The sequence below is a fragment of the Opisthorchis viverrini genome (assembly GCF_000715545.1).
Source record: "Opisthorchis viverrini unplaced genomic scaffold opera_v5_115, whole genome shotgun sequence".
Classification (NCBI taxonomy): domain Eukaryota; kingdom Metazoa; phylum Platyhelminthes; class Trematoda; order Opisthorchiida; family Opisthorchiidae; genus Opisthorchis; species Opisthorchis viverrini.
In genome coordinates, this window is record NW_008751773.1 from 278,428 (window position 1) to 291,848 (window position 13,421).

General features: G+C 41.4%; 1 protein-coding gene across 1 annotated transcript in view; it reads left to right on the top strand.

Annotated features, from left to right (window-relative positions):
- Positions 1 to 405: 405 nt before the first annotated feature.
- T265_13901 (hypothetical protein) overlaps positions 406 to 13,421 on the top strand; it is a gene marked incomplete at both ends in the record, with an annotated part of 23,168 nt that continues 10,152 nt past the window's right edge. Inside the window, 5 exons of the mRNA XM_009171069.1 lie at positions 406 to 516; positions 7,510 to 7,850; positions 8,246 to 8,396; positions 10,063 to 10,223; positions 11,271 to 11,505. Of these exons, the coding sequence (XP_009169333.1) occupies positions 417 to 516; positions 7,510 to 7,850; positions 8,246 to 8,396; positions 10,063 to 10,223; positions 11,271 to 11,505 (988 nt within the window). The remainder of the gene's footprint in view (positions 517 to 7,509; positions 7,851 to 8,245; positions 8,397 to 10,062; positions 10,224 to 11,270; positions 11,506 to 13,421) is intronic.

Sequence of the window (13,421 nt, forward strand, 5' to 3'; positions counted from 1 at the left end):
CAATGTAAAGGACTATTCGGCTTTCCGGATCTGTTGGGAAGTCACTACGTTTAATTTCACTGTTTACTCAACTCATTCATATCACAATCAAAGCAGTTTGCAAAAACGCACTGTATGGATTCAGCAGATCAACTTGTGTTAGTATTTTATTCTCTTCTGTCGAAGGATGCTTGTTCTGTAATGTGTCTAGGCCAAAGAAGCAACGAAGAAAAAATTGCAACTACAAACCCACATATATCACTGGCGTAAGTACCCCGCTGAAACCGGATTGGTTGATTTCGACTGCAGTTCATTCGCCCAGACGAAATTTGGTTCGGTTTGTTGTTTACCGGTACTTAGCTGAATTCATTGGCTGAAATTCGCCTTAAATTTCATCCACTAATGATTGGTATGAAGGTAAATAACGGAGTAGTCAAATGTGCATCAGAAGCGATGGCGAAGTATCGAACTATGAGGGGCAACCCTCACAAGTGCTCTTCACGCGAAATTATTTAGGACAAACTTCCTTTGATTTTCGTGAGTATATACGGTGTTTTTAGTAAGATGCAGTATTTTCTATATTTTGACATGTAAGCAGAGGCACATATTTGAAATGAGTTTTTAATGAGTAACCCGTCATAAAGACTTACTTCTGATATTGCAGAGCCTCGATCTATTTTGATAGGTGCGTTTAGGACTAGTTTTCACAGAAAAATCGAGGTTCCTTTCTTGTACCACAATATAACTTGCAGGTGAGGCAAGCACGTCATCTGTTGATTAGAAGATACCGGAGTCACAAAGAGAAAAAGTATGTGGATGTGGTATAATTATACGTATATGCAACTCAAAAACTATTGTGGTAAGCAGTAAGAAGGTGTTAATATCAGCAAATGCAGCTAACTGGTAATCTGCTTTCATACTGGAGAGGAATCTGTGAAAATCTAGGCACTGTCAGTTAAGTTGAGTATTTCATGAAGACCCGAGGTGAGGAATGCCTCTCCAAGGCAGTCAACAGGTAATAGGAATACCAGAACGAAAAATGGAAACTTTGAGATAACGGACGGTTTTTTTGGCAGAAAGCAATTTACATCTGCTAGTACTAGCTTCCAAATCCGTTTGTATTCTTTTAAAATGAATCAGCTGCGGTACCAGAATTGGCTTCCTGTGGGGGGCCTTACTCATTTTAAGTTTCCACAAGTAAACGGGCAAGTAGTGTTAATTGATCAGACACTATTTTCGGATTTAACCGAGCACACTTTTCATTTAAATGTTCACTACACGCTTCCTACTATTTTATGTCTCCGGTCTCGTTTTTCCCACCAGTTTGTTGTTTTCGTGTACGTTACGGGAATAATTGAGCTTCTATTCTCGTAGAAGCACTCTATATCGTTTTCGGTGCGCTTTACGTCAAAAGCAACCTTTCTTTCAAATGCTAGTACGATTCATGATAAACAGCTTAGGAAATAATGAACATATAAATATAATTTTATTACAAGCCTCACTTAATGCCTTAAGTGTTCGTTGGTTTGTTCGCTGAGCTGAGCAATTTGATTGCAAAGGTCACCAATCAAGGTGACATCATCAGTGGGTTGTTGGGGAGCATGGTATTGGTGTTGTGTACAACAACCAACCCATCGCTACACACCGCTACGTACCCTAACAACGTACTGATGTCACCTCGATTGGTGGTGAGACGTTTGCAGTCAAATTGCCCAGCTCAGCGAACTAACAAACGATCATCTACGCTACCTGGGCTACCAAAATCTTCCTCTATAGAATGCCTCAAATGTTGTGCATTCACTTTTCCACGCACAACAGACTTTCTCGCATTTTTCGAGATTTATGATGAACAGTGACCCAGCCTTAACGACAAGTTGGTAGCTGAAGTTGTATCTTCTAGCTACCGGGTTGCTATTCTTTTGTTTGCCAAGCCATGTTTAGGACAGATTTGGGGCAACTTCTAACCGAGTTCTGACTGGAAGTCGTCCTAAAACTTTGGATTGGAAATTCATCATCATTAACTTCATCGCCACCAACACCGTTGTTTTCATTATTGTTTTTATGAAACAGTAACATTTTTGACTATAACAATGCTCCACTGCCGTACGAGCAAAAAGCTTTCTTTAATGACATTTGAGTTCATAAAACCAAGGAAAAGAGTAGATGGGGCTGGGCTGATTTCAGCCTACCACAAGCATTCTGCGGTATCAACACATCCAAAAGCTTGGTCAAACAATCTGGAAAGCAAGTAGCAGTATGAACACTGCTCATTCTGTCAAGGCGGTATTTCTGATCTCCGGCCAAACACATAGGGACACTGTACTGGAAGGCAGACAGCAACGAACACTCCCGAAATCTCCGATGTGTCTTACAAAACCTTCTACCAATGGACATATTTTCCACTTCGCAGTTCACAAGAAGGACAACACTCGTTTTGGTAAACGATTTATCGGCATTCGTAGCACATGGCCAAATTACCGCAGTTGATGGCTCTGGATGTTTTCTGCCACCAAACCACCTGCTATATAATTAGTTACCAGTTTTGTCATTGGCTTTTTAAGTAATCTATTGATGTTGTCCAACATTAGACATCGGCATTCAAAAGCCTAAAAATTCATAACATCATCTTTTCGCAAAGACTATGTCCTTCATTCTTCATCAAAGCTAATTCAACTACCGAGCAATGCAGGATACTCCACAACCTCCGGATTTTTATCACAAAACCTTGGGGCAAGGGCAGTTGAGGGCACTGACAGTTCGACAGAATCTAACTCACTCTGAAGGCCGAGGAATATTAGGATGATCTATGCATGCCATCACTCGAACAGCTGACGGAGTGCAATGTGATCAACTTGGCCTCTACTACGTCAAAATCCCGCCTGATGCTCATGGGTGAAGGTTTTGAGCGCTGCCTTAAAAGGACAAATAATCAGTGACAACCGGAGTCTTGTTACAAAGGGACTCAGACGGGCCTTCTATGTGGTTACCGAAACCATTGCGGATAAGCTTTTTGATGGTGCACACCATTATCAGCTGATTCATATCACTCAAGATGGTCACTTTTTCTTAGATAGAAGCAAATAGGCTACACAGGTGGTGGATGAGGAATTCAAAACCGTCATTGAACAGAGCATTTGGAAGGTTTCTGGGACCGAGACTATGCAGCCTTACTAGGCTCCATATCCACAGCCTCTGTTTGTCTTATAAAGTCTGACAGTCCCGCCTGTAGGTAAAGGGTGATCAAATAGATTGTTGCTCCAAGTATTATGCCAGGCTGTCAAAAAGTTCTTCAATGAAACCCACAGTATTGTTTAGTGTGCGACAGAGATGCGGAGACAATCCTGCTGCGATAACTTTCAGTCTCTTTACATCCGGCATTAAAGAGCGCATTCTTGCATACCAATGAGGGCATTCAAGCTTCCAGTCTCTCACGTTTTCCAGCCCTTAGGGTATTTTGTTTAGCTCTTACCGGAAGGATCATGTAAACCGCGTGGCCTGGTTATAGCTTGTATGTCTGAAACCTTTCAAACTGACAGACAGCTGAAGTGAAATTCTAGAACCTTGTCTGCTTTCCTACATATCTCGTTATAATGAATGTATCTACCGGATCACGGTGAGTCTTTGAAACCTGATAAATAAAATTAGACCGATCGTTGGTTCTTTGTGACACACTGGATCACACGCAACTTAAAACAACCAGTTTAACATAATCCATCATTGTGGATTTCTGAAAACCGGTAGCACGAAAACTTTCAACGAAATGGGGTTACGATTGTGGTAGCTGGTCTGGTGAGCTATTATCAGTATGTCCACCTCATTCCCCGTCCGGCTGCTTGCACTTTTCTCTCGTGAGGGAAGCTGGACCTGACTGATAACCCTTCGGTTAGGCGAGTAAAATATTGTTGGAACTATTCGTAATGCTCTACTCGGCAACCTTATGCATTACGAATATACATACATCGCGATATTTCGAATATGGTTGCAAGTGAAACATGAGGCGGTATGATGTAGCACATTCAGTTGCCTGCAAACATCACAAACGGGAGATTCAGCTGGGTTCCTGGTGAGTCTCTCGCAAAATCAAATTTGTCCACAAATGAGTGCATTTCTCTAATTGTTGGAACTATTTCGATTGTGCTGAGGTGCTTGACCGCACAGTTCCCGTTAAGAAGAATAGTACGTTGGTTGTTAGGAATAATTTAAAGTGAACAAAATCCAATTTGAGGGCAGAATTGGACCGAGTTAAGCGCGTAGTACATGAGATTGCACCGGCTTTTTTAAGTACAAGGTAGGTAAATAATGTTTGCTATTAGGCTTTGTGGGACAAAGCACTGTTGTAAAACTTGTTTCAGATTAGCGAAGTTGTCAGGTGTCATTAAGAGATTAGCTTCGCTATAAATTTTTATCACCATGGGTATTCACGTCCCATGAGCCAAATAGGAAGATTCGTATCATCGAAGGGATGCCTTTATGACGTTCGAAAATCAAATTTTTGCATACCAAGTATAACATGCAGTAAAACAACGGGGGATTTAAAATAGGCTAATCACTCTTAATGACGGGATGTTGAACCCTTATCTGTTCACCTATATTCACTGTTTTTTGTGTTTACTGGGTGCACTCCGAGAGCTAGACAGCGGCTTGAGGAGAGGTAAAGTAACTGACGTTGTCGAAACCATAAATTCCCACACTTCTTCCTTCAAACTGACCTTTTTGCCTCGTCCAGCTGTCAGGAAATGCTGACATACTGCTCTGTGAGGCATGTCAGGTGGTATTTAGGCGACAATTTACTAGTTGTGATGCATTTTTGGGTCTCCACACGATCAGTAAGTGGCCGGAAAGTCGTGAAGTAATCATTCGTGCCGTTTGCTCCGCAGGTGGGGTTGAAAAAGAGGTTGGAGGAATGTGGGACCTCTTCGTATCTGTTGTCGCGACTTTCTACTTGATTGCATCTCAGGTGTTCAGTAAAATTTATGAAGCTAGTAGAATCTCATTTCTGAACCTGCTATGCCAATTGGTATAGCTTACTCCTATTAGATGTGAAATATATTTGCAACATTGTGAGACGTATATGCAATTCAATGTACGGGGAAAGAGGACGCCTTAGGTCGCCGATATGCAGGCCACAAATTGGTACAGATTGCCTTCGGTAGCCAGTGACTTATAACGAACTTGGACTATCGCAGGGTGCTATTCCAGCTCTATCAGTGGGTGGGTTTGTTGCCAAGAGATTCACAATCAGTGATATGGGCAGGTGTTGGATATTGATGCACAAGCTGAGCACTAGGTCGGCTCAGGTCATTTCTGTTATTCTGCAGACCAGTCCGATTACCCCCATGGGGGACCTGATCTGGAAGAAGTGTGTGTTTATTGTTAGAAGCTAAATTAGTTTGTTGGTATTTTTGCTCTACATACCTACCCAGAGTAAGCAAGTCATCCCATCCGACCAAGTTGATTCTATAGTAATTTGACTTGAAACAAGGACTTCGTCCCCCCGGACAGAGCGAGCGTCCACATAAGGAGGGTCTCTACTTAACCAAGAGTTAAGGCGCAAAAGCCCACGACTCCACATATCCTTCAGTTTCCGCAGATAAAAGGTATAGAAAGTTGCCTTATGTTTTGATTACCACGATTTCGTCCAGATAAGTGGGAAGGGAGCTCCCCATTCGTCATACTACACGGAGTGTGTTGCCGTATACGCTTTCCAAGTAGCTAGTTTCTGAATCCTACGTCATTGTTGCTAAGCGGGTTAAATGTCAAAGTTCAGCTACATAATTTCCGCTTAACTATCTAATATCTAGTCTGCCAAGGGGAAAACAATCTAAAAGTGTACACCTCAGATCGATTAATCAAACAGAATTGATTTCTCTTCTTTTCCATTCCAGTTTCGACTCAGAGAAACAGCCTTGCACATCAATAAATAGACGCCATCTTCTTCAAAAAATACTGTACTTTCTTCTATCACAATGATAGTGTTAGTTTTACTGGTCTGAACTAATGAATCGATTACCAAGAATGCGGGCAACGTCTTTGGCACTGCTTCATTGTTAAGTTGGGTCACTAGGCATGATGGATGAGGTTTGATCTTGTCCAACCTTTCTTCAGGCAGTCTGTGAACTAGTTTGTGATATGCAAATTAGCTAGTGAAATTAGACAGCAACAGACCGAGTTGCCAGTGATTTATTTTTTGTTGTAATTTTGTGGTGTGTCTTCACCAGGAATTGGTTCTTTAATGTTTTACGGCCTAGAATACAGGCTTTGACAACCAAGCGTACAGATACCTGTTGTTGATAATGTATTGAAACCTAGTTTTACACATTGAAGTTCATTGAATGCTTAGGCACGTAGCGTGCTTGAGGCGACCAATTTGAACACATTCTACCTTTTGTTTTTATGAGCATCCCAAAACACCAATCGTATGATTAGGCAAGTGTACAGGAGGTAGGAGACGCTGCAAGTGTGACCTACCTTTCACGGGTATAATTTTATGCCCTACATAAGTAAACACTCTCTTCTTAAATGAAAACAGGACCAGTCAGATTTGGGTGAGGATATTACGTAGACAGGTTTCGTATATAAAAACTTTATGCATTGGTCAGTAAAAATTGAGGACATCACAAACGAGAGATTCAGCTGGGTTCCAGGTGAGTCTGTCGAAAAAAACCAAATTAGTTTGCAGATGAGTGTAAAATTGAGATTTCCTCGGTGGATTGTCGGATAAGACTTAGCGCCAAACGTCGAAGAGCAATTATCTAAAAAGCTCCGTTCATTTACCTTAACACTTATGCTTACTGATGCTTGTTGTTGAATTAGTTCACAATTGAACTAGTTGACAAGTGCTGCGGGTGATCCTGTCTACTTTGTGGGGATGAAGACATTCGTCATCTTCTTAACACGAAGAGTTCCAAATTCAGACTTCCAAAAACACTAAATTCCAAAACACTACATCCCCTAGAACTTAGCATGAATAGTGAATGTTCCGAAGTGAACTCATCACGGTGACTGATGAAGGAGAAAGCTGCTTAAAACAACTACATAGCTGGCGATTATTTTGCCTATCAAACACGGAAATGTCAAGCAGCTAAATTCAAATAAACGAATGCAGTATTCTGACTGAATGGTACCTAATTACTGGAGGGCGCCACCTTATTGGTGACCAGAATACGGCGCGGTCTTAAAGCTTCCGTCAAGGCCCACAAAATATGAACAAGTCTACCCGACATACCTTCCCTGACCACGAGATGCGTGGTTGCATGAGGTAAACGTTTCCCCCACGTACTTGGGGAATAGGATCAAGCCTGTAGCTTTTAGAGTTTCACTGCGGCATGTGAGGGCTCAGCAGCAAGAAGTTTCCAATCTAAATTGCTGTAAAAACTAACGCTGATGTCCTGACTCGGTACTGATGAGTAAGATGAATCCTATATGTCCTCAATAAAACTTTGAAAACCTCTAAGGGACACCAATTGAGCAGTTTTAGAGGTTGAATTCGTACCTAACTATCATTCGGCCCTCTCGTTTTCGCTTTCGTAGCCATGGACCGAAATTTCCTCACATGCCCGATAAATGTGCTTTTCCTGCTTGCCACTCTGTTTGGTTCCGGCGCTACCAAGGGTCGTACGGCTCTTGAGATTGGTCAAACACTCCAGCTGCGACGGGACATGACCGAGCACAACTTGAAACCAGCCATGGAAGAAGTAAAAATGCTCTATCGTGACTTGTATCATGAGCTGTCGGCTGAACAGACCGTGACGAATGACCGCCCAACAAATGTCATCAAAATAGCCAATGGGATATTCCTCAAGGCGGGATATGATGTGGATACTTTCTTCAACTGGAGTGTGCAGAACGAGTATTTTTCAAAGTTCTATCAGGTCAGTTTAGATAAGTTATTTTACCAGTCATAAATAGTAAGAAACGACCACATCTTTTATCGTAGTTTCATCTTTCTTTGCGCGCTTATGGTAGTTGATATCGCACGTGTATACAAACAGAAACGGCACAGTTCTAGTAATGCTTTTGACAGAGTGGACTGTACGTTGCAGGAGATAAAGTCCAAATATCCTACGATTTTTAGCAATTAAACTGATAAGCAATAGTTTCTATACAATAATTTATCCATTCTAAGGAGTTGTACACTATTTTAGTTGCTGGTTTTTAGAATAAACAAACCTGTTATGATAATATTTTGCTAACTTCTGATCGTGTGTAGTTGGGACAATATTTACCCTATCACATTAACTGATTGAACAAATTTTATCTCTTGTAGCTGAATTTCGAGGACAACGTGGAGGCAGCCAGGAGAATAAACAGTTGGGTGAACACGGAAACAAAAGGACTTATTCCACAATTATTCCAAAATCCGGCGGAAATACCACGTGATACTCGCGTAGCACTTGTTAACGTGTTGACATTCAAAGGTAGTAACGACGTTGAGGAATGAAAAATCAAATTGTTTGTAATGTAGCCAGAATATCGGGATCTTTTTAAAGAAGAACGAGTGCTGCCTGAATTCACTTGCATTTCCTGAAGGGACAATAAACCATTGGTTGCGCCGCTAGAGTCCAGCTATCCCTTTGGGTTCGGTCACACAGATCACCTGTTAAGTTGACGTACTGGTTCCGCGTATCGGAAAGCAAACTAGTTGCCCTAGTGTGCTAGCAACATATCCTTAAGATATCCACTCGTATCCTACTCATAAAAGCTTTTGATAGTTATTTGTGAGAACGCGGACCCTGAGCGCGAAATATTTTGAGCATAACAGTTTCAAAAATGTAAACATCGCATAGCTGCATGAAATTGGTGTTGACTGGAAGTCACGGTTAAGGTGCTAGTGGCAGAGATGAATCCTGTCACGGAGTTCTAATGTGATCTACCAACAATTATTTCACTACTTTTACTGGCAATGTCACATTTATCACAATAACTTCTTGAGATCTTTCTGAATAGTTAGTCGATATCCAAGGTTCACTTGTTCAATAAAAGAGTAAGCAAAATTTTGGCGTGCACCACCAGCATTGTTACAATAAGGGCGTCAGTGCTTGATTGGAGGTCAAAATCTGAGTGGTTTTGTTCGTTTTTCTGAGAAGAACCAGATCACGCACTTTAGGACAGATTCTGGTGGAAGATATCCTGGACAGACTGAGTGTCCTCGTAATGGCAGAATGATTTTTCTTTGCATGGGAGGTACGGGCTTTTATAAGTTTAATTTATGTCCCTTCAGAGGCAGCCATCCGTTGTTTGATAATAACTGGTTAGACAAAATGGAGCCGCCACTCCAACTATGATAAATAAGTATGTTTTGTCTTCACCAAGACACCTCATTTGTTTCCCCTCCCTAAGCTCTGCTGTAACTAGCTATAGCTGACACCTGTTAATCCTTTCTAGTAGCATTATTCACACCGGATGCTTCACACGATTTTATCGATCAGTATGGTGAAGTTTCTTATCCCGCAAATTATTCTTTCCACTCAGACATGCCTATTATTTAGCCATATAAAGCGAGAGACTTGGGGAAAGTTTTCTTTCTAAAGTTAGGTTAGTGCAGTCATGAGCCATATTAGGAGGGCATCATTGTTGCCCATCTCTATCTTCTATCGTCACCCCCACTGCACGCATTTCAGATTCTTTAGTAATTTGCCTCCATCAGAACGTTTCATCCTCCAGGATTAAGGAATTAGGTGTTTTACCAAATCGGAAGTCTAGTAAGGCACATTCTTCTAGCTGGATCATTCTGGGGTCCTCTTTTTTTCAGAATGAAGCGTTCTCGTCAACCATGCTTGGAAGTGTTGTGGAGAGCTTCTACAGTAATTGTCACATTGTCCCCGTATTTCGGCCAACTGAAATGTGATGTTACCTATCAGAAGATAGATAGAAATAATAGAAACTGGGAGTGCGATGGAAGGGACAACACTGCTTGGTGCAAGACCAACAGGCAGTTGTACATCATCAGTTGGACCGTTAGCCATAGACTCAGTCATAAATTCTCTAGTTTATTGTAACCAAACTTTATCAGCAAAGCTCTCCTGATCTTAATTCGCACCAAAAAATCTGAATAACCACCGCAGTGATTGTTCCGTTATCCAGATATGTGGCAACGAATGTTTTTGCCTGTTCAAACCACCGTTGAAGGATTTACAATGGTTAATGGAAGGCGAATCGATGTTCCTATGATGAGCATAACCGAAGAGTTGCCCTATCTCTATGATGCTTCTTTGGGAATTGCAATGGTACGCAAATTTTTCAAGGTAAGTATAGTTAATCGGTTGCTTGATTCCTGCTTCACATCTTCTCACAACCTGTATGACGTGTCTTCGTATTTCGAAGGATGCTTATTATTAGAAATAAACACAAAGTTTTAGTTGAATTAGCTTTGTTCCTTTGTTGTTGGCAGTGAAGCTTTAGTTAGATATAGCTAGACTAATCAACAAAACTGGTTTTTGTTTGATGTGGTCCCGCTTTCAAACCGGAATACCGGGCTGCTTCGTGAGCAGAAGTACACAGCTGACCCTTGTCAGGGAACCGTTGAATACCCCTGAGTCAAGGTCGACATTTTAACTGCTGTTGTCACGGCGAGACACCGTACTATTAGTTGACTTAAATAGGCTTTGAAAGCCCCAGATTTCATCCAGAGATTTCCAATTCGAAAACGATGTTGCGGGGCGCTATTACAACTAGGAGAATAGGCCGAACGTATGGAATGAGCAGTTAGTAGACGTCAGATCCTGCTCGAACCCATTAAGTTTGTGCATCAGCCTTGCTCACGTAGTGACTGCGTTTAATACAGTATCAGTGATTAGTGTAGAAGGAACAAGTTACCAGATTAGTTTGGTATAGCACTTCACAGATTTACGGAGTCGTTCTGTTTTAGCCGTGTGTAAAGTTCTGTAGTGATTCTTCAGCCCCGTTCCCTGGATGTAAGGAAGCATGCAAATAAAAGGAAATGGTCGTTCGGAACATGCAATTGAAAGTAATCATTTACCATTTGTGGACCTCATTCAGCTTGAGAGATATATATGAAAGTCGCTACAAGTGTGTGTCTTATTGCATTCGTTGTTATAGTACCAACTAGTTCAAGATCAGGGTCTTAGGCTTATCTGATGCCCATAAAAAGTTTTGGACTAACCGTGAGACTGAATTCAAATCCAGTCAGACGCCTAATCAAGGAAACAGGAGTTCCCATTTTCGTTCTGAGTAAAAATGTCCGAAAGCCAACTTTCCTGCCATAAGCAAAGGATGTGATGCACTTTGTTAAGGAGGTGCGTAATATCTGTTTGCTCGATTTTTTCCGACAGAATGGGCGATACTCTTTCGTCGTGGTCATGCCTACAGATAAGACAGACATGACCGGCATGGAAAGTGTGTTGAGTGGATCTTATCGACTGGGTGTTTTGGTTGAGAAGCAAGAAGACCGCTTGGTTTCCTTCAAATTACCAAAGTTCAAACTGGAGTCAACCTTCAGTTTGATCGGTAGTTTGGAATCGATGGGTATCAGAAGGCTGTTTCAAAAAGGCATGGCTGATATGACTGGTAAGTGAGGAGATGAGTAGTCAGGAAGATTATTTATTAGAAAAACGAACCCTTGTTTGTAAAACTTGCACTCATCACAAAATTGTCACTTAGGCCTACCCTTAGATTGAACATTTATGGTAGTTTATGATGGATTTAAAGAAATGCGGCTTGACGCCTTGATTATGCCACCAATATCAATATTCAAGTTAGTTTTATCTTAAATTCTCTGAGAACCCATTATCCAGCGCCACGTCCGGGGTTGCATTAAAGGCTGTTTATCATAGCAAGATATTTACCCCTTGTCGTAGATCAGGTGGTCCGTAAAACAGAACAATTACTGGAAAAGTAGGTGTGCTATTTTATGTTCTGTTTGCCATTGAGTTAGTAAAGCAAACGTTAGACGAATGCTTTTACCAGCTCATCATTTCTATGGTTAACATAACGCAGTTAGTCTCGACTTAAGGTAATGAGTATTAGGATGTTCCTGAGGCTTGATGTTTGTGGTGTTTGGAATAACCACATCAATCGCGGTTCTGGGAATGTGCTCACAGGCGCACGTTGTTTTGAAATGAACAAACTAGACGAATTTGTTTGTGACAGAGCAGTTACTTACTGTTGACTTGGAAGAATAACCACAAGCTAAGTTATACCTTAGTCTGGAGTCATCGGGTAATTGATGAATTTAGTGTTTGGAAATTCAAGGATTATTTTCTGTTACATCTACTTTAAAAATGCCTAGATGAAAGACTGATGCACTCAAGCCATGCACCGATGATTCACAGCGGATTCAGTTTCGTCAGACTTGCCTTGATCTTGCCTGAATCACACAAACTGTCACCAAACAATTAGAACAGAAGCGTTATCTAATGTGTGTATAAGTGCCCAAGGCGATAACTCCTCCCTTTGGGTTAAAGAACCACTCCATTGGAGAACAGACCGCAGGTTATCTTAGTAACCGTTCTTATGGGAGACAGCATCTCGAAATTTTTGTGCTGCATGAGAGAGTATGAATGCATATGCTGGGCAAACTAACTTTCAGAAAAAATATTTCTATGCCCCGACCACTACGCAAAGTTTGAAGAAAACACATTTTTGTCCGTCATTTAAATGATATTTTTGGCGAAGCTAATAAAAACCTCAAGAGCGCTATTTTTGAAAATGTCTGTGAGTTTGGAACGTTAGACTGTTGAGCTTGAGGAAGCAAGATCCTTAGAAATTCACACTGGATCCACACACTGTTCATCTCTTAATGAAGATGTACCGAAAAGCCTGTTTGATTTGAGGATATGTGAAGGCATCCTCAACTGTAGAATAGGTCAAGCTTTCTAAAAAATCAAATACAAGAGAAATTGCTTTTAGTTTAGTATTCGCCTCCTAGGCGCACAATGATGAGACGGAGACGCGTTGATAAACTGATGGGAATGATGGTCTCAAATTTTGAGAGCTTTTGCTATAAATGGGTATATGGTTATGCAGTAACGCCCTTCCGACGTTTTTGCGCACGAAACAAACGACCAGCAGGCAGACAATACGGCACTTTCTAGTGTGAATTTGCATGGGCCACATTTTACCCCTTGTCAGCCGTTTCACGCAAACGCTGTCTCGAGCAATGGAATGTCCACGATGTACACAAATTCAAAATAAAACCTCAAAAAATGTTAACCCCCAGCTGCGCAGTAGTATCTGCATTTTTAGAAGATACTTCAATCTATTCTAGGCGATAAATCAACAAATGGTTTACAGCGTCATCTATCCAAATACCAGTTATGCCTTGGCAGTAAAGTGAGGAGCTGCAAGCAAAGGTCGCTTGTGGACAATATCCTGCAGGTGAGGAAACAAGCCTTTGAAGGGTTTATGTGATCCAAGCCAAAATTTGAAAGGAAGTTGAACCACGGGATGTCGTCGGTTAATCTGGCCTTCACCGAAATTGCCGG